This window comes from Apodemus sylvaticus, chromosome 5 (assembly GCF_947179515.1).
Source record: "Apodemus sylvaticus chromosome 5, mApoSyl1.1, whole genome shotgun sequence".
Lineage (NCBI taxonomy): Eukaryota > Metazoa > Chordata > Mammalia > Rodentia > Muridae > Apodemus > Apodemus sylvaticus.
In genome coordinates this window covers 102078280-102105487 of record NC_067476.1, presented here as the reverse complement: position 1 = coordinate 102105487, position 27208 = coordinate 102078280, and the positions used below count along the sequence as shown (strand labels likewise).

The window sequence follows — 27208 nt, the reverse complement described above, 5'->3', positions numbered from 1 at the left end:
TATTTGACTTATAGTCCTGATGTAAGCCATTTTACATAGTTTAGCATTTGCACTAGAAAGAAGAGGATGGTATCTCAAAAACAGCTTTCTCTTATAATTTTTTTTAAATTAAGAGGCCTGCCAAAAATGGCCACATTCTTTTACCTGAATCCTGAGGTTAGGTGTTTTATAGCCTTCCTTTAGAATTACCCAAGCAGTCACAGCAGTGTGTGATGTCCTGCCTTGTGACCTCTCTTATCTGGTCTAAGTTTTCTCTTAGTCCTCCTGTAGCAGGAAGATCTGTATGGCACAGGCAGGATCAGATCAAACTTCTACCTCTAGTCAGCCTGCTGAAAAAGTTACTTATTACTGTCTCATGAGCAAGTCAAGCAGAGGAACTGGGCACTCAGGCATATACAATCACTTATGCTTAAAGTTTGTCTCACCAAGGCTGCACCTCGAACACTATGGGAAGGCTAGAGAGGTGTTTCCTGAATCCCTCATAGTTTATTATTACACTTTTTTAAGATTTATTTGTTTTTATTTATAGGAGTACACTGGAGCTGTCTTCAGACACACACCAGAATAGTGCATCCATTACAGATGGTTGTGAGCCACCATGTGGTTGTTGGGAATTGAACTCAGGACCTCTGGAAGAGCAGTCAGTGCTCTTAACTGCAGAGCCATCTCTCTAGTCCTAGTTTATTATTACTAACATGTTTAAATGCATATGTGTGCATGTCACAGCACATATAGGGAGGTGAGAAGACAACTTTCAGTTCATTCTCTTCTTTCACAAAACATTCTGGGGATTCAACTTAGATTGTCAGGCTTGCATGACAAGAATTTTTTCCACTGAAACATCTCTATTTTTTACATTAGGAGATGGGTGGGTATTCATGATAGAAGTTCACATATTCCTAAGTAATTTGTTCCTTCTGTTATTTTTATCACAAACCAATGTGGGGGATATGGAGGTCATTTAATATACTTTTTTTTTAAAAAAAAAAAAAAACTCAGGGTCTCACTATATAGCTCTAACTGGTCTGGAACACAGAAAATCTGCTTCTGCCTTCTGAGTGCTAGAATTAAATGCATGCTACTACACTTAACTATTTCATTTCCACCTCTATGTATTTGTGGGTGTGTATATGAATGTGTAAGATGGTGTTAAATATCCTGGAGCTGGAGTAACGGGTTGTTTTGAGTTGTCCAATACTAGTGCTAGGGACCAAGTTCCAGTCCTAAAAGCAGCAAGCAGTCTTGACCACGGAGTCATCCTTCTAGCCCCAATTTAACAATCTCAAATTGTTTTATAGGAAGAGAGAGCTTGTGACTTTCTAGCATAAAAAATACCCAAATAACCCATACATTTTATTCAGAAGCAGAAGCAAGAGGATTGTGTGTCAATATGTGATCTGTCCATTTTGAGGGTGTGTCTCAGTAGTAGAGCACATTCTCAGGGACTTGGATTTGATCCCTAGCACAACTTCCTGCCAAAATAATAATAATGTCAATTTTGGCAAAATAACTTACGTCTTCTTGGAGGTCTTCTTTCCACTTGTTTCAGTCTTTAAAAGATGGACATGTGAGATCTAGGAGAACTGTTGGGCTTCTTTATTCTTCACCAGAAATTCTGACTCTGGGATTTTGAACAGTAGAGTTTTAACCCTGTTTTCCCAATTCTTTTATTAGATTCTTCAGCTTGACTTTTTTTTTTTTTTGTATAGTGTGTGTTGTGTGCACACGGATGTGCTGGATGAATTATGCAGAGTGCAGAAGAGACAACAGAAATCTACCTCAGCCTGTACTATTCTATCAGAATAGACAGGGCCTCCTCTGGAATGAATGGGAAGTTCTTGGCTGGGTTGGCTGGCCAGTGAGCTCCTGGGATGTGCCTGCCTATCTCTCAGTGCTAGCATTACAAACGTGTACGCTGTATGGGGCTTTATTTTTTATTTTTTCACATGAGTTCTAGGGATTTGAATTTTTGGCTTCCTGTTTGCAGAGCAAGAGCTCTTACCCACTGAGCAGTCTCCTGCCTGTGGCAATCTAATTCAGCAACTTTCTCCCTTAGAGTATTGCACTGACTTCTTAAAGGGGGCTGATCACCTCTGGGTTCTTCTAATCCTGTTTCCACTCTAGGCTTCTATGAATGTTCCTGTCAGCTCGGTCTGTCACTTTATTTACTACTTCTCTTTTGAATCCTGTGCTTGCTTTTTATCATAGTAAACTTGTTTTGTTAAAAGTCATTTCTACTAAGCATCATGAAAACAAAACAAAAAAATTACCACTGTTTGCATGCATGCATGCATGCATGTCTAGTCCCCAGGAGGCCAGAAAATTCCCTGGAACTAGAATGATTATAGATGATTGTGAGCTACCATGTGGATGCTGTGAACCAAACCCAGGTCCTCTCTAAGACCAGCAAGTGTTCTTTTACTGATGAACCATCTCTCTATCCCATAAATGATTATTAAAATACCAACTGCCTTTTGTAATTTTCTGTTTATAATCAGGAACACATTGACTGATAAAATTTGTTTATTGTTTTGTGTGTAGGAAGAGTCTCAGGACAGCACTAGTAGGCTGGGCAGTGGTGGCCATGCCTTTAATTCCAGCACTTGGGAGGCAGAGGCAGGCAGATTTCTGAGTGCGAGGTCAGCCTGGGCTAGAGTGATAGCCAGGGCTATACAGAGAAACCCTGTCTCCAAGTGGGGAGGGGGAAGACAGCACTAGTAGATCTGATAATTTGTCAAAATATTCTGAGGGATCAACTAGTGATTTATTAGCCTTCAATGCTTTGCCAAGAGACTGCAATTTAGCAGCTCCCCACCCCTTCAAGTTTTATGACGAAGTTATCTTCTGTCATGGGCCACCCCAGTAAGGTATGGGGGTCCCTGGGATGAGGGTCCTCGAAGTCTAGGTGGGGAAGAATTCCGTGGTGACACACAGAAACTCAGTTTCTACTTGTCTTCTCTCTTTAAAAAAAAAGATGGGCTTCTTTTTACTTGCTTTGATTCTTGCAGATTTTTGTAATTAAAAAAAAATCACCTATGTGTATATACCACAGGCAAACGCTACAGCATGTATGTGGTGGTCAGAGGACAACAAGCAGGAGTCAGCTCTCTTCCTGTATCATGTGGGTTCAGGTCAGGTTGTCAGAACTGGTGACAGTGCCTTTGACTGCTGATCTGTCTCGCCAGACCCTCTTATAAAATAAGTGTCACTGTTAAACTTTGTGAAAATTTGTGGTCTCGTTTACGGACACTCTTCTCCTGAACTTAAGGCACATCGAGACCAAGAGACATTAAAAAATAAAAAAGACATTCTTCTCTTTGTTTCATTTTCTAGTCTTTAATTTTAAGCAGTTCAGCTCCAAAGGATTCAACTTGGATCCAATTTGGAGTTGCTCAAGGCACAGTACAGACAAAATAGATAATATTAAACCCAACAAGTGATTCTTGCAGAAAACCAAGGGGTGAAGTTCAACAATTCCTTATACGTCTTGGAAACGAGTGGATTCAGTCCAGAAGTTGGCATGATGTCGCACACTGTAATCTCAGTACTCGGGAGGACGAGGCAGGAGGCATTCCCCGAGCTTGACGCTAGCCTAGGCTAGAGAGACTCGGTCTACAAACAAACCCAGATAAAATAACGAAACAACCCCGCCCCTCCCTCCCCAATCCCGCGGTTGCTCAAGTGTAGGCAGGGCGACTCACCCCATTGGGGAAAAGGAAAGTGCATGGAAGGTGAAAGCGCCTCTGCGCCAACAGTCTTGCGCTGAAGGTGGACAGCGTCGTCAGGAAGACGACAAGGAGACGTCTCCAAGTTGGCTCGTACAAGGACTCATCCCTGCCCAAGCTGGTTTCAGGGTAGACCCACTACCTGGAGATAACTTCCAGAGAGAACGCCAAGCAGCCCCTCCCGCCGGCAAGAACAAAATTATTCCCAGGATCTTGGGCGGTTTCCATTGACGTTACTTCCGGAAAAAGTAACCTTTCTTCGGCGGTTGCAGGGCCGCTGAGCTCTCGCGACATTTCCTCCCGCGAGATCTGCTTGCTCACTCTAGCGATGACATCCTCCTCCTCCTCCCCGTCGCCTTTCGGCAATCTTCGCCAGTCCCAGCCTCGACCAATCTGCACTCAGATAGTATAGATGAGGGTCTCCCCCAGAACCCCGGTCCGCGCGGGGCGTCAGGCGGCAGCGGCGGGGTACAAGCTGCACGAGGCCGACCGTAGCGGCACTGTCGGTGGACACGGGCTAGCGACTAGCAGTGAGCGTGGGCGGGGCAGGGGTAAGCCAGCCGAGTACCTGCTCGATTGTTCTGGCCTGGCTATGGCGCCTCTCCTCCCCCCCGCCATGGCTCCCCGTGTCCCTGCTCCGCTCCTCTCAGTGAGTGAAAGTGGCCGCCGCCGCCGCCGGCCCAGCGCCCGCAGCCGCCTCAGCGCCGCCGCCATCTTGGGGTCCCAGGAGCCGCCGAGGGAGCGAGCTAGGAGCGTTCCCGTCCAACGCAGTCACCGTCCCTCGGCCTCAGAGAGCGAACCGCGGCTCCACAGTCGGCGGGGCGACCCCCCCCTCCGGACCCCGCCCGCACCCCGCCCCCCCTCCGCCGCCGCCGCGGCGGCGGGGCCCCTCGGCCCGAGGTGAGGTTGAGTAGACGTGGGCGGGTGGACGGAGGGGGTGTAGTGTAGGCCCCTATGCGCCCCTCTCTGCGGGCGACGACTGGGCCGCTTCTTAAAGGGGCCGTCGCCCCCGGCCCTTGGATTTGTTAGGGTTAGTCGAGAGGATGGGTGTGGACACTCCCCATAGGGTTGGGACCTCAGAGACCTGGGCCTCGGCTTTTCAGTCGTACCTCTGAATCTCTGGGGTTATGGGTGACCTCAGCTACCCGAGGAAGCCCGTGGAGCACCCACACGTGGGGAGTGTTAGACCAGGTGCACGTGGGACCCGGTGGGGCGGTGTCGGTCTAACACGTGTGTGGGTTTGGATGTGGGGAGGGGCAGGGCGGAGGCTTGTTGGGTTGGACTAGGAACCGGGTGAGGGTTCTACCTGTCAATTTTAACGAATGAGATCTATGGGCTTGATAGAGTATCAGTTTATGGAGAGCGAGCCACGATACGGGTGAATGATGCAAGTTGCTAGTTGGTGTTAGATGGGGACAGGCTGACACGTGCACAGACTTAGAAATGTGTCTGTGACACCACTTCTGGGTTTTTGAGGCTTTTGCAGTGCATCTAAGCAAGTGTCATCTTAGTTTGACAATTCCTTCTTGCGCTTGCGGATGAAAAGTACTACTTCCGTAATCACGGAGGATGGAAGCCCCCTACAGTTTAGAAGTTGGATATTGCCGAAGACGGCTTTTAACTATTTTAGTTAAGAACCAACTGTGCTCAGGACTCTGATTTACATTATTGTACGTCTTAGGAATCGGGAAGGAATTTGGAAGTTGAACTCCTTAAAACATCGCTTGTGATGAGCTTGGTTTTCCCAGTTAGTGACACATGATTTACATTCCTAATTTTCACTCTGGCTTATTGATGCTTCCTTCCTTCCGGTCTTGTCTGTTTTTTTTTTTTTTCTTCTCCTTTTTTCTGTTTGTTTTTGCTTTTGGCCTGGTTGGCCGGGAACTTGATATTCTCCTGCTTCAGCCTCCAAGGTGCTGAGATTATAAGTGTGCACTTCCATCTCCGGCTCCCACCTTCCCCCCTTCCTCCCCCCCACGCAGGAGTAACTCCATTATCAGATAATGATTGCAACTCAAGTGAATCAGGCACAATTCAGAAAATTTTAGTATGTGCAGAGTTATACAACTATCACCACCGTTTAACATTGACTTTAGAAGGTATAGAAGCTTAAATATCACTCTTTTTCCTCTTTCCACAGCAGTTGGTAAAAATCTATTTTCTATTTTTCTTTTTTAAATGAGACAGGGTTTCATAATGTAGCGCTAGCTGCCCTGCAACTGACTATGTAGACCAGGTTATCCTGCAACTCACAGATAGCCGTCCGCCTAAGCTTCCTGAGTGCTGGGGTTAAAGGTGTGCAACATATGTGCTGTGCTTGATTTTTCCATCCTTACCTAAAGGGATGCTAAAATATGTATCTACATTTTACTAGCTGCTTTCTTTTTTTTGTTTTTTGGTCTTTTTGAGGCGGGGTTTCTCTGTAGCCCTGGCTGTCCTGGAACTCACTCTGTAGACCAGGCTGGCCTCAATCTCAGAAATCTGCTTGCCTCTGCCTCCCAAGCGCTGGGATTAAAGGCGAGTACCACCGCTGTCCAGCGTACTAGCTGCTTTCATGTAACATGTTTGAGGTTCATATATAGTAAACTCTGTTACTTTTCTTTTATTGCTGATAACTTTTTTTTAAGATTTATGTGTACGTATGTGAACCTGAGTCTATGATGTACTTGTGTGTGTGCCGGAGCCCAGGAAGGTCAGTTAGAAGAAAGTATCAGGTCCCTTGGAACTAGAGTTACAGGTGGTTGTGAGCCACCATGTAGGTGCTAGGAACCAAACCTTGGTCTTCTGTGAGAGCAGGAAGCACTCTTAATGCTGAAATGTCTCAGCTCCTTATTCTGTTTTTTTTTTTTTTTTTTTTTTTTTTTTTTTTTTATGAGCCAGTGTAGTTTTGAACTCATAATTCTCTTGCCTCTCCCTCCTAATAAAGGTATGGGCTATCTGGTTTTCTTTTACACTGGAAATTCACAAGCACCCTCTTTCTATAAAACAGCAATTGGAGATTGATAAGTTGGTGTTTCTTGGCCTTGGCTTCTGCATCTTTGTACTTAATCAACTTTGGGCTAAAACCTTCAAAACTTTTAAAAAAGCAGAACTTGAGTTTGCTTTGGACCTAGCCCTCTAATGAACAGGCTCATGAGGGTATGTGGGCCCAGGGTGCTGGGGCTGCCTGCCCTGCTTACAGACCCTGTGCCCCTCAGCCTGTCTGAGCACTGGTCACGTTGCATCTGTCTCTCTTGTCTCAGGTCTGTGGTGGTTAGGACTGTTCTGAACAAATTTTTTTTTCCATGTTACTATTTCCTAAACAACTATTCATATCATGCTTATCTTATGTCACATTTAAACAACCTAATGGTGAGTTAAAGTATGTGCAGATGTGTGCATATGTCAAACAGTGCATCATTTGGCATCTTTGAGTTTTGGTGTAGGAGAGCAGCACTGCACCCAGCCTCCAGGGTACCAAGCAATCACTATGTACTCCTGAACTACACATAGAACCATGTCTTTGCCACATAGCCCAGGAGTGTAGTAGTTCATACCTTTGTATAAGCCCACTGTATAGTGTTTACATGACAACAGAAATAGCTCAAGGTCACATTTCTTAGAGTGTATCTTTGTCAGTAAGTGATCTATGTGTGTGCTTAGTAAAATCTGCATATCTTTTTGAGTAAGGGGGCGTGTAAAACAGGGCCACATAATGTTGTAGCCCAAGGTGGCTTGGAACTTTCTGTGAACCATGGCACCCTCAGGTTTTCTGCAGTCCCAGTTTTGAGCCATCTTGCCTGGTGTCTATATTCTAAAATGAATTTTGTTTCTAAGGGATTAAATCTTATTGTTTTGGTTTCCAGTGTTCTTTCCTCTGTATCAGTGGGTCTCAAACTTGCTGGTGCTTCAGCCCGTTATACTGTTTATGTGGAAGTGACCCAGTCAGAAAGTTAGTTCCATTGCTACTTCATAACTGTAGCAACTGTTATGAATTGTAATTTAAGCATCGTTTTTTCTGATGGTTTTAGGCAACCCTTGTGAAAGGGTCTTTACTCCCAGAGAGGTTGGATCCACAGGGTGACAACTCTTGCTCTGCATTTTGAGAAGAATTCAAACCAAGTTTGAACACAAGTTAAACACACACACACATTTACTTTTATTCAGTATGTGTATTTATGTGTACGTACCATATCACAGGTGTGGAAGTCAGAGGACAATTTGCACAACTTGCGAAGTCTTTTTTTTATTCCTACCTTGTAGGTTCCTGAGGTCAAACTAAGGTCATTCAGTTTGGAGGCAGGTGTCTTTGCCCCCTTAACCATGTTGCCAGTTCTCAAACCGGTTTTGAACATAGTTTTTCTTTTGACTGAGAACCTGACTGGAAAAAAATTCTCTGACTTGACTGGTGTGCCTCAGTGGTAGAGAACATATTCAGGGCCTTGGATTTGATCCTAGCACCATCCTTTGCCAAAATAACAACAACCCCAAAACACTGGTGATACATGCTTATATTTTGAATACATAGGAGCCTGAAGCCAAGAGAAGGAAAAGGTTTTGTTTTTGTTTTTGTTTTCATTTTTTTTTTTAAACCAAAAACCAGGGTTTCTCTTCTTAGTCCTGGCTATTCTGGAACCCCCTCTGTTGACCCGGCGGGCCTCAAACTCAGAAATCTGCCTACTGGGATTTGAGACAAGTGCTACCTACCACTGCCCAGCATTTAAAAAATTTGTTTATTTTTGGTTTCTCAAGACGGAGTTTCTTTGTGTAGCCTTGGCTGTTCTGGAACTTGCTTTGTAGATTAGGCTGGCCTAAGACTCTGCCTCCCAAGTGCTGGGCTGTTTTTTGTTTTTTGTTTTTTTTGTTTTTTTAAACAATTTATTCTTATTTTATGTGCATTGAGGTTTTGCCTGCATGTATATCTATATAAGGATGTCAGGTTGCTGCAGCTGGAGTTACAGACAGTTGTGCACTGCTTTGTGAGTGCTAGGAATTGAACTCAGGTCCTCTGGAAGAGCAGCCTCTTACTCTGCTAAGCCGTCTCTCTAGCCCCAGAATCAAAAGTTCTAAGCTCAAAGTCCATCCTGGTTATGTAGTGAGTTCTGTAAGCACTTCTACTTTCTGAGCCCACTTGGGTTTTTTGTTTTTTGGATTTGTTTTTTTCGAGTCAGGGTTTCTCTGTATAGCCCTGGCTGTCCTGGAACTCACTCTGCAGACCAGGCTGGCCTTGAATTGAGAAATCCACCTGCCTCTGCTACCCAGAGTGCTGGGATTACAGGCATGCGCCATCACCAAGGGCCAGGCTCTGAGCCACTTGGTATCCTGAAGACAATACTTATCGATTTATTTATTTTGATTTTTTGAGACAAAGTTTCACTGTCTGTCCTAGAACTCATTTTGTAGATCAGGTTGGCCTTGAACACACAGAGATCCACCTGTCTCTGCCTCCCAAGTGCTGAGATTAAAGGCTGAAGACAGTTTTTAAAGTTGACTATTAAACCTCAGAATTTTTGGTATCATCCAGAAGATGAGGAGAGATGAAGCATTGGTATTAAACCCCAGGCCAAGCCGGTTAGTGCTGGGGATTCAGTTAGAAAGGGTGTTTGCCTGTTCTGCCCAAAGTCCTGCATTTGAGCCCCAGCAAATATACTGGGCATGGTCCCATTTCATGTAAGGATCCAAAGCTTGAAGCTAGCGTGGGTTATTTCAGACCTTGTCTCTAGGTCAGTTAAGTAAATGAGCTGGGTAGTTGTGTATAGCTATAGTACCACTACTCAGATCTTTGAGTGTGAAGCCAGCCTGGTCTAGAGAGTGAGTTCCAGGATAGCCAGGGCTTTGAAGAGATACCCTGTCTAGAATAAAAAAATTACATAAATGAGTAAATATATTTAGTAATATATTTAAGTATTAAATAGATTTATATATAAGTTTGTTTAGTAAGTAAATAATAAGCTAGTTAGCAAGGTAGAGACCTTATCTTTTGAATTTTCACTAAATTTGGTTGGTATTTATTCCTATTTAACATATGACAAAATAATATTCAGGCTAGGTGGTGGTGGTGCATGCCTTTAATCCCAGCACTTGGGAGGCAGGGGCAGGCAAATTTCTGAGTTCGAGGCCAGCCTGGTCTACAGAGTGAGTTCTAGGACAGCCAGGGCTACACAGAGAAACCCTGTCTCGGAAAAAAAAAAAAACAACAAAAAAACAAAATAATATTCAGAAAAATCAGATGGCCAGTAAGTGGCAGTGTTCTCTTTTTTAATTTCCCAGACATGTTAAAGAACATTTTTGTTTGTTTGAGGTAAGTTCTCTTGTAGGCTGTCAGTAGAGGCTAACTTGAATTCTTGGTTTTATGCTGCCATCTCCAAAGAGCTAGGATTACAGACCAGCGCTACCACACCCAGTTTGGTGATGGGGTTAAAATCCAGGGCCTGGTGAGCAGTCTACCAACTGAACTATATCGCCAACCCAAAACCAGTGTCATCATAACTGTACTTCCAGGTTCTCCCCTACATGGTCACTGGCTCTTTTTCTATAAGAATTCAGGTTCATCTTGTAAACATGACCTAATAGTCAACAATCACAATGGTTTTTGTTATGGAAACCATTGGTCTAGGACTCTGTAGCTTCTCCCTCTCTCCCTCCTTCCTTGCCTCACTCTCTCCTCATTGCACCTGATCTGACAGTTCTAGGGATTCAACCTCATGTGCCATATATGGGAGGCAAGTGCCCTAATCACCAAGCTACAGTTCCCACTCTAGGGCAAGAGTTAGGTTCTGAATTTGGGTGGAAACAATTTACATCTTAATAACATGTAGGTGAATAAGCATTTTCTTCAATTCTTAATGTACGCAGCACACTGTAAGGCTTATTGGCTGTAATACCTCTACTTGTTACTAAACTCAGTAATAAAATGCTAATTTTTTAAGTCAACACATTTTATGTATATGTTATATTTTATACATTTAAAAGTCATATTCTGAGCCAGTTGTGGTGGTGTATGCATTTGGTCCCAGCACCTGAAAGGCAGAGGCAGGCAGATCTCTGAGTTTGAGGCCAACCTGATCTACATAGTGAATTCTAGGACAGCCAGGGATACACTGAGAAACCCTGCCTTGAAAAATCAAAACAAAAATATTATATCCTATGTTCAGTTATATAGTGCTTGCCTAGTGTGCACAGGGAACTAATTAGATCCCTAGCACTTAGAACTGACATGTTATTCTGAGAAGTGGTTAACACAGCAGGTTTTATTAGATTGCAAAGGGTGTCAGGGCACATAAAGGCAAAAATGTAAGAACTATGCTCTAGAACCCATTCACAGACTCCCAGTCCTTGTTATGATAGTTATAAAAGCATGCCATACAGTTAATTTTTCCCTCTAGTCTATTAAAAATATGGATCACATTCAATGTTTTTCATATCGGACTTCTCAGATTATTTTCTCTTCTGTGCTGATCTTATACAGGAGGCAGTCTTTACATAGCATCAAGGTTCTTAATGATTGATTGGTTTTTTGTTTTGTTTTTTTGCCCTAAGAAAATTTGTATCATGAACAGCTGAGTATTGAATTGATACAGCTGGATTCTTTTTTTTTTTTTTTTTTTTTTTTTTTTTTTTGGTTTTTCGAGACAGGGTTTCTCTATGTAGCCCCTGCTGTCCTGGAGCTCACTCTGTAGACCAGGCTGGCCTCGAACTCAGAAATCCGCCTGCCTCTGCCTCCCAAGTGCTGGGATTACAGGAGTGTGCCACCACGCCCAGCACAGCTGGATTCTTAACCTGATGGGTGTTACCTAAAGCATCACATTGAATGACTTTTCCTTAACGTGTTGAGTAGGATATCTGCCTGGAATGCTGGACGCTGGTATTTAATTCCCCAACAGTGAAGTTGTATGGTTTTGCAGGGTATTGTGTACACCTACAACCTTAAATTGGAGTAGTAGCAGGAGAATCACTGCAATTTTGAAGCCAATTTATCTAACAAGTTCTATGTTAACCAGACAATACACTCTGACTCAAAAAACAGTCACCACCCTCAAAACAAACTCAAAAGCAATAAAAATCTTACCGAAAACTTTAAACTTTAGTTTTTTTTTTTTGTTTTTTTTTTTTTGTTGTTTTTTTTTATAAAATGCTTTTCTGTAAAGTGGCTGTGGTGGCACATAGCTATAATCCCAGCTCTGGCAGGTGGAGGCAGGAGAGCCAGGAATTCAAAGTCATCCACTGACATCCAGGGATAGTTTAGAGAGAGCCTGGTATGTAGTATATATGTCTGGTGATACATCTCGGTTGAGTGCTTATTTACCATGTATAAAGTCTTGGATTTGACCCATATTAACACATAAAATAGGTGTGGAGACACACATCTCTAATCCCAGCACTCTGGAGATGGCTGCAGGTGGACCAAAAGTTTAAGGTCACTGAGTTCAGAGCCAGATTGCTCAAATTAAAAGACTTGGGTTTAATAGCTAGGTGTGGCAGTGAGTGCCTGTAATTTCCAGCTCCTGGAAGCTGAGGCTAGAAGATTGCATGGAGTTGGAGACCAGCTTGGATTAGAAAATGAGTTCAAGGGTCTGGAGAGATGGCTCAGTGGTTAAGAGCACTCATTGCTCTTCCAAAGGTCCTAAGTTTAATTCCCAGCAACCACATTATCTGTAATGGGATCTGATGCCCTCTTCTGGTGTGTCTGAAGACAGCTATAGTGTACTCACATACATAAAATAAATAAATCTAGGGAAAAAAATGAGTTCAAGGCCAGGCAGGGATGCCTACTGAAATCATGTTTTAAGAACCATTGTTTGGGGCTGGAGAGGTGGTTCTGTGATTAAGAGTACTTGCTGTCTAGTAGAGATCCCAGGTTCTGTTCTCTGCATCTACAAGGCTGCTTACAGCTATCCTTTACCCTAGTTCCAGGGGATCCCATGCCCCCTTCTGGTCTCCACTAGGCATGCACTCATAAGATTAAAAACCAAACAGCAAGAACAACAACAAAACCAAAAAAACCTGCAGTAATAATCCCAGTACTCGGATGGTGGAGGCTCCTCAGTTTAAGGTTGCCGTGTTAGCTGAATGTTTTTATTTTGACGGCTTCATTGGATTCAGATTGCTGAGACCTTTTAAATGAAGGTGTTAAGAATCAGCTTGAGGGCTGGAGAGATGCTCAGTGGTAAAGAGCATTGGTTCTTCTTCCAGAGGTCCCAGGTTCAATTTTCTAGCAACCACATGGCAGCTTACAACTGTATATAACTCCAAGATCTGACACCCTCACCCAGACAGACATGCAGGAAAAACACTAATGCGTTTAAAAGCAACAAAAACAAATCATAAACAGCACTTTAAAAAAAAAAAAAGAGTCAACCTGACTAAATTCAGGGTGCATATTTTACTGGGTTATCCTGAAAGGGTCCTGTGGCAGCCGTGGAGATGCACTGATGCCCCTTAAAGGCAGCTGGATGGCCGATTGCACATGAGATTGATGCTTTATCATCATAAAATTAAATGTCTACTACCCCAGAGGGAAAAAAACAGCGAAACCCCAAACTCAATAATGGCAAAAACCTGTTAATTATGATGGCACAGCCGTATTCTAGGACTGGCGAGGCAGAGGCAGTAGTAGGATTTCCAAAAGTTCTAGGACAGCCTGGGCCAGGCTGCATTAAGTAGAGAAATTCTTTTTGCTGTTGTTGTTTGGGGTTTTTGTGTGTGTGTGTTTTCTTTCGAGACAGGGTTTCTCTGTGTAGCTCTGGCTGTCCTGGAACTCACTCTGTAGACCAGGCTGGCCTCGAACTCAGAAATCCCCCTGCCTCTGCCTCCCAGAGTGCTGGAATTAAAGGTCTGTGCCACTGCTGCTCAGCTAAATCACGTGTTAAGTACTAAACATATCAGTGAATATTAGTTCTTGTCTTCATTTAGGAAATAATTACCCCAGTGGCTGTAACTCTCAGTTTTGCTCTAGATGAGAGGGAATTATTTCTTATGTAGTAAGGGAGCAACTGGTATAGCATGGAGTTTTCTGTATCTTAGTTTTATCTTTAGAAATAATTCTGCAAAAGCTGGGTATCTATCTCAGCCTTATCGCAGGAGTGGGGAAGCAGAGGTTGGTGGATCTCAGAGTTCAAAGCCAGCCTGTTATACAGAGAGAATGCAACAGAGCATGAGACCCTGTCTCAAACAAACCATCAAAAATGCTGCTACTAATATTCTTTCATCCTGTGAAAAAACATGTGATATGGCTGGAGAGATGGCTCAGCAGCTGCGGGCTGAGGTTCATATTCCAGCATCCACAACTGTAACTCCTGTTCTAGGGGATCCAACACCCTCATACAGAGATACATGCAGGCAAAACACCAATGCACATGAACAAGTGAGTTACTCCAGTTTTGTGTGTGGTGGCTTCTCTCCGAAATTAGTTGATAAGTAGAATAAAATGTGGAAACAGAAAAATAGAGTAAACATCTGTAGGATTAAACAGTATATGAACAGTGATTATCCTCATGAATGTTGTTCAGATATATTGTCAGAAAGGCCAATGGAAAGTCATTCCCCAGAACATGGAAAGCATAGTTTGGCCCGACCAGCTGCTGGCAGGTCAGAGTGGGTTCTATCAGCACGACTTAGATCCCCAGACGTGCAGTGGAAGGAGAGAGCCGACTTCCAAAAGTTGTGCTTTCCTCTACATTCAGATGTGTGTATATACAGTAAATAAAGTTTAAGGAAAAAAATTAAAATTATAAAATGAATGTGTCTAGAAGTGCAGCTCAGTTGTCCTTGATTCAGTCTGTAGTACTCCTGACAGCACACACACTCAAAACTAAAATCTTTTTTTTTCCTCTTTTCTTGATATAGGGTTTTTGTGTAGCCCTGACTGTCTTGGAACTTGCTCTATAGACCAGGCTGGCCTTGAACTTAGGAGATCATCTGCATCTGCCTTTGCCTTCTGAGTGCTAGGATTAGAGCCATGAGCCACCACTAGCAGGCTTACTGTGTGTCTTTGACAAGGCACCTTTCCTCTCTGGGCATCTCAGATTTAAACTGAAAAGCTGGACCCAAACTAGTTGTTTTAGACAAGGTCCCTTGTTGTCTAGGCTGGCCTTGAACCTGTTATGTAGCAGAGGATGACCTTGAATTTTAGATGCTCCTACCCTTCTAGTGCAGTGATTGCAAGTATGAGCCACACTATTTCTGGTTTTGGTTTTAGACTTTTAATGATTTCAAGTGTTTATACTTCAAACAACAACAGCAACAACAACAAAACCCAAACAGATTGAGCATACAGGGAGTTTGTAGAAAATGATGAATGCAATGCTGGGATTTTCATTTAAAGATGAATATGACTCCTATGGTGTGATAGAATATTTAGCTACTATGTGTGAGGCTTTGAGTTCTATCTATCTTTAGAGTGAAATAGGATATTAATTGTAAATTTGGTAAAAACAAATCTTGGAAAATTAAAACTGCTTGAAAGACAAATACTTAATGGCCTTTAGTGATACCTGTGGCTGGAGAGTTGGCATAGTGGTTAAAGGCTTTTGAATCCAGGTTGATCATCTCCCTCCATCCACTGTTGGTGGGAGGAGAGAACCAACAGTGAAGGTTACCCTTTGGCCATCATACTCTTGCCATGAGCATATGAACATGTACACAACGTGTACTTGAACAAAATAGCCAATATATAAAATAAAGAAGGTTACTAGAGCAGAAGGTAGTTTTGAACCTTTATATTTTTGAGCCTTTAAAGCTCTAGAGCTGGGCAGATATTTACCCTCTAAGCTATTAGTATCTACTTCCTCCCAATAACCCCAAGTTATAATTTTTCATGTTCTACCTCGGCTACTCTGTACTCCTTTTGGCCAGCCTTCAGGGCATGCTTTTTCTTCCTCATGGTCTCCTGCCTCGACCTCCCAGCCCAGGAACCAAAACTCCACCTATCTCTCTTCTGCCCTGCTATAGGCTGTAGGCATCTTTATTCACCAATCAGGGATAACTTGGGGGACATTGGTTACATAGCCTAGCTTCAGCTAGGAGTCCCTGAGTCAGTCTGGGTCAGTATTTAGCATTATAATACATTTTCTGCAAACCAAATCTCAAAACAATATTAAATTAAGGAACAAGGTTTGCACAACAAAGACTGGTAAACGTGAGAATCTACTCGCAGGCCTAGCCCTTCTGGTACAGAATTCTGCATCACAATACATAGCAGGATTAACACACTAATCTACTAAATTGGAAAATTCCAGGTTCCCTTAGAACCCTGTCTCCACAATAAGTTGGAGAGGCCATTGAGATGGCTCAGTAGATAGAAATACTTGCCCAACAGTCTAACTTAGATCCCCAAATCTGTAAAGCACTGATCTCCACATACCCATGGCACACACTCATATTATGCACAATCTTAGACATACAAAAGGATAAAGATGGAGTGAGATAGAGGGAGACACTGCCACTGCACACGTGTACATACAAGTTTTTAACCTTGAAAAGGAATGAAGTCTGAGACAAATGAGTATATATAAACCGGATACTCATAAACATTGTTATACCCTGGTTTACTTTTGTGTTTGTGCACATATATCTGCTACAGTGTGTATGTGAGGGAACATGAGAGGATAATTTGAGGAGTTGGTTCTCTCCTTCCACTCTGGATCCTTGACATTGAACTAAGGTTGTCAGATTGACAGCAGATGCCTCTACTCTCTGAGCCACCTTGCTGGTTACCAGGGCAGTCATAAGTGATAAAGTTGTATTTCGTAGGGCTGCAGGTTGCGTGCATACTGCAGTTGGACAACTAACTAAATGAATAATTAATTGGACACAGGCTGCTCACTGTTGAAATGGAAATTGTTTTCCCCCCAAGACATGTTTTTTTCTCTGGATGTCCTGAACTCAATCTGTAGGTCAGGCTGACCTTGAACTCAGAGATCCATTTACCCCTGCCTCCTAAGTGCTGGGATTAAAGGTGTGTGTGCCTTCATGCCCAGCTTTGCAGTGGGAATATATAGGCAGGCAAGGAAAGGGGGTCATTGCAGTATGAACCTGCTCAGCTTAATATACAGATTACTATACTTAGAGACATATGGGCATATATAACACATCCATGCTGTATTAAAGTTACATAATGACACCATGTAGTACACCTAATGCCTAGATCTTTTTTTGTTTTGTTTTTTAAGATTTTAAATTTTATTTATGTATATGAGTGCTCGATTTGCATGTATGCCTGCAGGACAGAGGGCATCTGATCCCATTACACTCTGAGCCACCATTAGCTGGCTAGGAATTGAACTCAGGACATTTGGAAGAATAACCAATACTCTTAGCTGCTGAACTCTCTTTCCAGCTCTTTGGTTTTTCAAGATAGGGTTTCTCTGTGTATTCCTGGCTGTCCTGGAACTCCATAGACCAGGCTGGCTTCTAACTCAAGAGATCCAACTACCTCTGATGCCCGAGGACTGGGATTAAAGTTGTGCACTATTATTACCCAGATAGTGCCTGTATGTTTTATCTTCAGTAAAAGGAACAACGGCTATGATGTTGTGGTTCTAAGGAGAATGTGAGACTGGCCCCCATAGCTTCATATATTTAAATGTTTGGTTCCCAGTTGGTGGACTGTGTAGAAAGGATTAAGAGGTGTGGCCTTGTTGTTGGAGGATGGGTTTGAGGTCTCAAAACCCCCACTAGGTCCAGTTCCATTCTCTTTCTGCTTCTGCCTCTGGATCAGGATACAGGCTCTCAGCTGTTGGTCCAGCATTATGCCCTCCTGTTTTCCTCTGTATTCCTTGCTATGATGATCATGGACTAACCCTCTGCAATTGTAAGCAAGCCACCATTTAAATGCTTTTCTTTACGTTGTCTTGGTCATTTGGGGTTGTTTGTTTGTTTGCAATAGAACAGCAATTAAAGCTGCTTGGAGAAATGACCAATTATAGAATTGATACAGGAAATATATGTGATAAAGAATAGCGACCCATAGATAAGGAGTGGTAACTGTTAACAGAAACAAGTTGTGCCAGCCTGGATACTGAGCGTGCTTTCCATTGGCACGATCCATTAGGATTTGTTGCTTCTGCCCTGTTTTTGTTTGGTTTGGTTTTTCTATTTTAAGGATTTATTTATTATGTATACAGCATCTTGCCTGCATGCATGCCTGCAGGCCAAAAGAGGGCACCAGATCTCATCATAGATTGGTTGTGAGCAAATGTGTGATTGCTGGGAATTGAACTCAGGAGCTCAGGAAGAGCAAGCACCCAGTGCTCTTAACCTCTGAGCCATCTCTTCAGCCATTTTTCTTTTCTTTTTTTTAAGACAAGAGTTTGTATAACAGCCATGTCCTGGAACTTGCTCTGTAGACCAGGCTGGCCTCAAAATCTTAGAGATCTACCTGCCTCTAGAAGTGCTGGAATTAAAGGTGAGTGCCATCATGCCCTGCTTTGGTTTCTTTCTTTTTTTTTTTTTTTTTTAAGATTTATTTATTATATGTAAGTATACTGTAGCTGTCTTCAGACACACCAGAAGAGGGCATCAGATCCCATTACAGATGGTTGTGAGCCACCATGTGGTTGCTGGGATTTGAACTCAGGACCTCTGGAAGAGCAGTCAGTAGTGCTCTTAACCACTGAGCCATCTCTCCAGCTCCTTTTTTTTTTTTTTTTTTTTGAGACAGGGTTTCTCTGTATAGCCCTGGCTGTCCTGGAACTCACTCTGTAGACCAGGCTGGCCTCGAACTCAGAAATCCACCTGCCTCTGCCTCCCAGAGTGCTAGGATTACAGGCGTGCGCCACCACCACCCAGCCCGTTTTTTATTTATTTATTTATTTATTTATTTATTTATTTATTTATTTATTTATTTTTAATAGTGACATTCTTTAAATTCTTTAAAAACTATTATTTGATGTTCGTGGATGTTATGTCTGCATGTACATCTGCTCACCAGAAGAGGGCATCAGATCTAGTGGTTGTGAATCACCATGTGGTGGCTGGGAATTTTACTTAGGACGTCTGGAAGGGAAGACAGTGCTCTTAACCACTGAGCCATCTCTCTAGACCCCAAGTTTTTATAAATCAACATTTATTTATTTATTTATTTATTTATTTATTTATTTATTTATTTATTTATTTATATCTGGGGGCAAGCATGTGTGTGCCCACTCTATAGCATAATTATGGAGGATAGAAGACAGCTTGTGGGAATTGGTTCTCTTCTTCCACCATGTATATCCTTGGGATTGAACTCAGGTCATCAGGCTTGCAGGCACACACTTTTATCTGTTGAGACATCGGACTAGCCCTTTTTTTGTTTGGTGTTGTTTTTTGAAATATGTTCCCATGTACATAAGCTGGCCTTGAGCTGTGTTGCTGAGTATAACCTTGGACTTCTGATCCTCCTTGCTCTACTTTTCTGGTTCTGGGATTACAGGCATATGGTACCATGCTTCCTTCGTGTAGTGCTGGGAATTGAACAGGGTTTGTGCAAGACAGGAACTGTTCCATCCACGCTACATCTCCAACTGAGATGCTGCTGGTTTTAGTGCTCTTTCTTTTGAACATCATGTCTGATGTTCAAGGTTGTTTTGAAGATTCATCCAAATTCAAAAATACTTGGAAAAGTTTGACTATGTAGAATTTTTTTCTAGTTATATACTTCCTATACTGTGTAAATATTTGTGTAGCGTTTGCAGCGTATTAGAGAAAAATAGCTGAGGGGTTCACAGTAAATAAGATATATGAGGGTTATAAACAGATTATGTGCTGTTTTAATGTGAACGCACCCATGACTATGGGTTTTGCAGGGATTCTAAAATCAGTATCCTCTGTACATTTAGGAATGACTGTATATTTCATTTGAGAAATAGCATGCAGGTTTCATTAAGGAAGAAAAATAGGATTAAGAAAATATATATAATCAGCCAGGCAGTGGTTTAATCCCAGCACTTGGGAGGCAGAGGCAGGTGGATTTCTGAGTTCGAGGCCAGCCTGGTCTACAGAGTGAGTTCCAGGACAGCCAGGGCTACACAGAGAAACCCTGTCTCAAAAAACAAAGACAAACAAACAAACAAAAAAAAAAACAAAAAAGAAAATATATTATCACAGTATATTTCTTTCTTTGACACTGGAAAGGATAACCTTTTTTAGCTAGGAGCTCTGCACTTTTAAAATGTAGGCATCACTTTGTATCTCAAGAACACCGTGCTTTGAGTAAGCTGGAGGTTATGGCTTGTTAAGTTGCTAGGCTGTTTCCATATTATAGGGAACCCTTAGGATCACTATAATATGGTCTCAACCCTTGAAGGAGTTTAGGAAGACCCTTTCACAGGGATTGCCTAAGATCATCAGGAAACATAGATATTATTACATTATGATTTGTAATTGTAGGGGCTGGAGAGATGGCTCAGTGGTTAAGAACACTGACTGTTCTTCTGGAGGTCCTGAGTTCAAATCCCAGCAACCACATGGTAGCTCACAACCATCTGTAATGAGATTTGATGCCCTCTTCTAGAGTGTTTGAAGATAGCTACAGTGTACTTACATATAATCAATAAATCTTTAAAAAATGATTTGTAATTGTATGATTATAGCAAAATTATAGCTATGAAGTAGCAATGAAAATAATTCTGTGATTGGGGTCACCACATCAGGAGGAAATGTATTGCAGGGTCGCAGCATTAGGAAGGTTGAAAACCACTGCTTTCAGGTTAAGGCTTAGGCTGAGTGGAATGTTTTTGCCTTCCTGCTGTTTGAAGTCAAGCCAGTTTTTCTTCTTGTATTTGCTCCTTAGTTTCCATAGTTAACTCTTCCTGATCAAGAGCTTCATGATGTATTTACCAGAATAAAGTGACCAAATCATTTAGAGTTCAAACCTGAAGGGAGAAGGCATAAAATATCCTAGTGGAGACTGGTCAGACTAATGATGGCACTTCCTGGTTTTGTTATATGTAGTGGATGCTGTTGGTGAAGAATTGGGACTTACAAGTTTCTGATACTGGGTATCCTACCTAGGGCCTCTCACGGGCTAAGACGACTCTGTAACTCTGAACTAGTAATAGACCTATAATATAAAAATTCTCACACTAGTGGTCTTTCCCCTATAGCATATGTATGTGTGCAAGAACACATAAGTAGACTAAACACGGACATCAGGCTATTATGAGGAGCTGATTTACAGAGTATAACCAGGATTATATAGAGCCTCTGATCAGGCCAGTCAGTGGTGTGTTGCTTTGTCAATGTAGTAATAGTTCCCCTGGTTCTGAAAAGACTCAGTGCAGCAGTATAGGGGAATACCAGAACAGGGAAGTGGGAAGGAGTAGATGGGGGAACAGGGGGAGGGAAGAGGGCTTATGGGACTTTCGGGGAGTGGGGAGCCAGAAAAGGGGAAATCATTTGAAATGTAAATAAAGAATATACCAAACTTAAAAAAAAGTAGTAATAGTTTTTCCATCCTTAGAAATGACAGTGTGAGTCAATATAAACGTTGAAGTATTCTTCACTTATAGATTGGAATGAGTCTAATAGGATTTTTAAAAAAAGTATTCCTTCTTTTAAAAGAAGGAATTTCCAGAGTCTTTCTACTCTGGGGAAGTTTATACTTCTCCTTAATCTATGAGCCATGTGCTTTTTAAAAAAGCAAAACTTTAATTCCAGTTCTGAGAAGAGATTTTGTAGAATTCTTTAATAATACATATATTCTGGTAAATAGGATACTTCAAACATTTGACTGAATATAAGTATAAAATGAAGGTGGTTTTGGAAAGAAGTACTGTCCTCTGCACAATGCTCAGTGTGCCTCAAAGTGAAGTGCCCTCCGCACTTCAGTTTGTTAATTGTAATTCATTCTTGTAATTAATGGAGGAGAAATAGGAAGTGAGTATAAAATCTCAGGGTTGTTTGAGAAAGTGCTTTATAAATTGTGTTGCAGATGATAGTGTTCCTATACTTTGCCCGTGCACTGGAAGGCAGTGTCTAATGAACTTTCTGTAGTCTGTTGTTGTCTCAGTGTCTTGTGTTTGAGAGAGCCTGATTCCTGTTTGTGCTGAAGGCAAACATGCAGGAGAAGGGGAAGAGGAATAATCTTTGATTCTTTTTTTTTTTTTTTTTTTTTTTAACTTATCTCCATTCTGCAGCTGTGCAGTTGGAGGCCCTCGTGCATGAAGACAGATTTGTTCTATGGCCTCGGAGTTGGGTGCCGGGGACGATGGCAGCTGCACTGAGCTGGCAAAGCCCCTTTATCTTCAGTACCTGGAGAAAGCCTTGCGGTTGGACCATTTTCTGCGACAAACATCGGCCATCTTCAACAGGAATATTTCTAGGTGTGTTATTTTATCTCTGACAATGTTTTATTACATTTCTGATTCCTGTCTTTAGGATTTAAGGTTAAATTTTGTATGGTTTTTACTTTTAGTATTTTCTTCCTCTTTTTTTCAAATAAAACAATTTTTCAAAGACTATTTGTTCTTTAAGTTTTCATTTATAGTAGCCTTAATCACTTAATCCTTTTCTTTTCCTTCCTTCCTTCCTTCCTTCCTTCCTTCCTTCCTTCCTTCCTTCCTTCCTTCCTTCCTCCTTTTCCTCCCCCCCCCTCTCTTCCTGCTTCCCTCCCTCCCTTCCTTCCTTTTTTTTTTTTTTTTTTGAGACATGGTCTCAATATGTAGCCCAGACTAGCCTAGAACTTACAGATCTCCTGCCTCTACCCCTGGAGCACAGGTTTTAAAGGTTTAAAGGTATGTGTGCCATCTTGCCTGACCCCTTAGAGTATGTGCACACATATATGTATATATATTTGAGAGAGGTCTTGTGTAGCCGATATTGGTCTCAACTGACCCTGAATGCCTGATCCTCCTGTCTCCACCAGGTGCTAGGTTTATAGGCATGTGCCATCACACTTGGCTCAAATATGTTTTGTTGGATAACCTTTAATTATGGGCTTACTGCTCTTCCATTTGTAGTGATGACAGTGAAGATGGACTGGATGACAATACTCCCTTACTGCCTGAGTCTGGGGATCCCTTAATACAAGTAAAAGAAGAGCCTCCAAACTCATTGCTTGGGGAAACCTCTGGAGCAAGCAGTTCTGGGTTGTTGAACCCGTATGCACTGAACGGAGTTCTGCAGTCAGGTCAGTGTGGAGTGGGGGCCCTCTGCGGCTGCAGTTCTCTTGGGGGCAGTCAGCGGTTCATTTTTTTTTGTTTTTTGTTTTTTTTTTTTACTCTTTATGTTTCTTTATCCAGAATCAAAATCTGACAAGGGGAATTTATATAACTTCTCTAAGTTGAAGAAAAGCAGAAAGTGGCTAAAGGTAAGAGATAAGACAGAACATTTCCAGTCCAAATAACCTACTAAGTTTATAGTTAGAAGGAAAGTTATCAGACCATTCTGGAATATTGACAGTTTTCTAGAGATAGTTATTTTATACTGGAGTTTGTTTTATAAAGAAAGTTCAACAAAGTAATTTTTAGTAGGCGTTTTACTAAATACTAGACACTGAGAAAAGAGGAGAAATTTCTCAGATAAGACCCTCCATTCATTGGCTTACCTTGTAATCAGGAATGTTAATTTAGTTTTCATGAATTTTTGAGTACTTTATTCAACCAATGCTCAGAGTGCATCCATGTGCCGTGTACTATTATTATAGGTAGACAAGGCTGCTCTGGATCATTTATATTCTAAAGAGGGAGGTAGTGATTAAGAGTGTAAACAAGTAAGTACAACTTCAAGATAGCATTTCTTCAGTTTTCTGAATTATCAGCATGAACTGTGTGAATGTCAAAGTAAGAGCCTTTGCGCAAATAAAACACACAGAAATCATTCAAAAAGAAGGACCTTGGTGTGTGTTGGGGGAGAGGTTAGCATGACTGGTGCACAGTGACTAGGGGAGAGGTAAGACTTGAGTCTTCTGGCCTACGTTCTGTTGTGTATCCCATTGTCAGGTCGCAGTCATATGCAGGTAGAGTACATAATATTTATTTTTACGCTGTTACTGTGAATGGCCAAACTAAATAGTGGGTGGGGTGATATTTTTTTCTATTACAATGCTTTTTTTACTTAGCATGTGAAAACATTTAATTAAGAAAAAAACCTAATGATTTACAACTTCTTACTTTTGCTATAATATAAGCCTTTACTATTACTACCATGTGCTTTAAGACTCATGGGTTTAAAGTCTAACTTGCTTTCTTTCTAAAAGATTTTAGGAAGTTAGAAGTACAGAGACCTTTATATTTAGTTGTCATATTTTAAGAAATTGAGAGGTGGTTCAGAACACTAGTTGCTTTTGCTGAGGACTTGGGTTCTGTTCCCAGCACATACATGGTGTCTCACAACTATCCAGAGCTAAAGTCCCAGGGGTGTGGTACCTTTTGACCTCTGCAGGTACTAAACATGCATAAAGTTCATATAACCGCGTGGAGGTGAACCAAATGCATAGAAAATAAGTAAGTCTAAATATAAAAAGTAAAAATAGAGATGTAGTCTTGTAGTAGTGGTACATGCCTTTACTCCCAGCAGTCTGGAGGCAGAGGCAAGTGGATCTCTGTGAGTTCAAGACCAGCCTGGTCTACAGAGTGAGTTCCAGGACAGCCAGGGCTACACAGAAGAAACCCTGTTTCAGAGGGCTCAAAAAATTGGCATATAAGTCACTGACCATAAATGTAAGCTTTAAAACTATGTCACTTAGTAGCTTTTAATATGTTCACAGACTTCTGGGAATTACTGTTGTCTAATTTCAGAACACTTCATCATTTCATACAGAAGCCCTGTGCTCAATAGCGGCCACTCCCATCCTGAGAGTCCTTCAGTCCCTGCTGGCTACTAATCTGTTTTCTCTCTATTAATTTGCCCATTCTGGACATTTCATATAAATTAAATTATAGTATGTGGGCTTTCGTGGCTGGCTTTCTCATTTGCTATAATACTTTGAGGTTTATTATGGTGTGGTGTATATTAGTACTTCATTTCTTCTTAGGGCCTAGTCTTTTGAATGTACTGCATTTTATTTATCCATTCATGAGCTACTGGGTATTTGAGTTTTTTCCTCTCTTTTAAGCCATCACACCTTGCTTTGACTTTGTTCCTTTATATGCTATATTCTTTTTCCTTATTGTTATACTCTTAATTTTTTGTTTGCCTTTGTATATTTAACATTTAGGGTTTTTTAGTTAATAAAGATTAGTGTAAGACTCAGAAATGACTGTACTCTGGCTGTTTTGGCCATTGTTCTAGCATCTGGGAAAAAATAATTGGATTGTAAAAGAAATTGCTTCACAGCAAAAGTTATATTCCATTTTCACCCCTTTTCTAGAGCATTCTTTTAAGTGATGAGTCCAGTGAGGCAGATTCTCAGAGTGAAGACAATGATGATGATGAAGAAGAAGAACTCAGTCTCAGCAGAGAAGAACTTCACAACATGCTTCGATTACACAAATATAAGAAACTTCACCAAAATAAATATAGTAAAGATAAGGAGGTGAGAGTTTCAAGAGAACACTCACAACCACACTTACCTTATATGAGATAATAACTGTTAAGAGCTTTATTGTGATAGGATTCACATAACATAAATCCAGCTTTTAGAAGTAGGTAATTGAATGTTTTCTGAGTGTATTTGTAGTGTGTGTTTTCGTCATCACTGTCTCAGTTCAAGAACACTTTCCTCACTTCAGAAAGAAACTTTTATGCCATGGCCTCTGCCTCTCATTCTGTTCTCTGTGCCGGGCACTCACCCTCTCTTTTGATGCTTCCTTTTATTTTATGTATTTATTTGAGACTTTGTCTTGTGTGGTAGGGTGACCTTGACCTCCTTATTCCCTCATCCCACGTTCCAAGTGCTGCTGTGCGAGAGTGTGTGTGTGTGTGCGCGCGCGCGCGCCTCTGCATGCAGCTCTGGTTGTTGTTTGTTTTTGGATGGTGTTAGTTAGGGATTGAATCCAGGACCTCGTTCATGTGTGTTTCTTGTAAATGTGTTCATTCTAGACATTTCATACAAATGGAATCAGATAACACGGTACTTTTTATACATCTTCTCTCTCTTGGTGTAACGTTTACAAGATTTGTTCATGTTGGACTATGTATTACTACTTCATTCATTTTTATTGCCAAATAGTTTTTTATTTATAGAACATTGTGTTTTTGTTTTTCAGTTGATGAGCTGGTTTCTCCCACTTTGGGTGCTTTTGTATGCTACTATGAAGATTAGTATAGGTTTCTGTGTGGGTGCATGTTTTCATTTCTCCTGGTTGTATACTTAGCAGGGCTGTTGCTGGTCATGGGATCTATGCTTAACTTTGTGAGGCTGCCAATATATCTTACCAATACAATTGCTTGTTGACGTTTTCAGTTTGGGAAAAACTTTTCTTCATAGACCGGTATTCCAGTGATGATTGATTTAATGATAGCCATTTGACCACTTGTTACCAAAACAAGTTGTTGTTGTTGTTGTTGTTGTTTTGTCAGAAATATAGCCTTTTGTACATAGTGAGCTAACAATTTTCCAACAGTATTAAGGGTGAAAGTTAATCAGTGGAATATCTTAACAGTTTTGATTCACACAATGTTGTTGAAACTTGATGCCAAGGCACATGGTATTCTGTATAATCACTCATTTCTTTTTCTTTTCTTGAGACAGATCTCACTCTGTAGCCCAGGTGGGCCTTGATTTTTTTTTTCTTTAAATTGAAATAAAACATATATAAATGGGACTTTAAGTATACAGCTTGATGCCTGCTCACTTAATTTTGATGCGTACTAGAGAGGTTTATATCAGTCTTCCATGTTACTCCATGCATAATCTCAGGAAACAATCCAAAAGATTTTAATTTATGTGGTAAATCAAATTACTGTGGATTTGAGAGTCAGATAGAATGAAATGTTTTAACAGATTTACTACTAGTTGAATGGAAAAAAAATGAGATTTTTTTTGACGTTAATTATAAAATAATAGGTGCTATCCTTAATTATAAACTCGTGGTGAGAGAAGGGGTGACTTGAGAGGTGAAAATACTGAGGTGACTGGTTGGAAACTGTGTGAAGGCTTGAGACATGGTGGCATCTGCCTGGGGACAGTGGGAGAGTCATCTCCCATATGTGTGAGGTTAGTAAGTCTACATGGTGAGTTTCAGACCATAAAGTTTCAGACTTTGTCACCATAAACAAACAGTTAAAAACAAAACAAGAAAAACATTTGAAGCAAATAAAAGAGTAAAAGCCAGAGTACCTAACGTCAGGAACCTAATAAATCTGGAGACCTATTAGTAGGAGAAATATAGCTTATTTTTCTTAATGTAAGTTCCTGTTGTGTTTGTTTTTATATTTACTTTTTTAGTTTGTGTTTGGGCATGTGTCTGCCACAGTACATTCATGGATGTAGTAGATGTCAGAGTACAGCATTTAAGCATCTTTCACCCTCTGCCTTCCTGGGATTAAAGTTGGAGTTTCAGGCTTCGTGGCAAATACCTTTACCTGCTGGTATCATCCCAATCTTTGATGAATTTCTGAAGAGAAACATGTCTTTACCTCTT

At 41.3% G+C, this 27208-nt stretch overlaps 1 protein-coding gene across 2 annotated transcripts in view; it reads left to right on the top strand.

Annotated features, from left to right (window-relative positions):
- Window positions 1-4110: 4110 nt before the first annotated feature.
- Window positions 4111-27208, top strand: part of Ino80 (INO80 complex ATPase subunit) — a 98432-nt gene continuing 75334 nt past the window's right edge. The window contains exons 1-5 of one of the 2 annotated variants that reach the window (XM_052183272.1): window positions 4111-4625; window positions 21821-22006; window positions 22643-22812; window positions 22925-22992; window positions 24994-25158. In XM_052183272.1, coding sequence (XP_052039232.1) covers window positions 21864-22006; window positions 22643-22812; window positions 22925-22992; window positions 24994-25158 — 546 coding nt within the window. In that variant the 5' untranslated portion in view covers window positions 4111-4625; window positions 21821-21863. Of the gene's footprint in view, window positions 4626-4897; window positions 4917-21820; window positions 22007-22642; window positions 22813-22924; window positions 22993-24993; window positions 25159-27208 lie in introns of those variants that run through there. The other variant, XM_052183273.1, reaches the window with a different exon arrangement.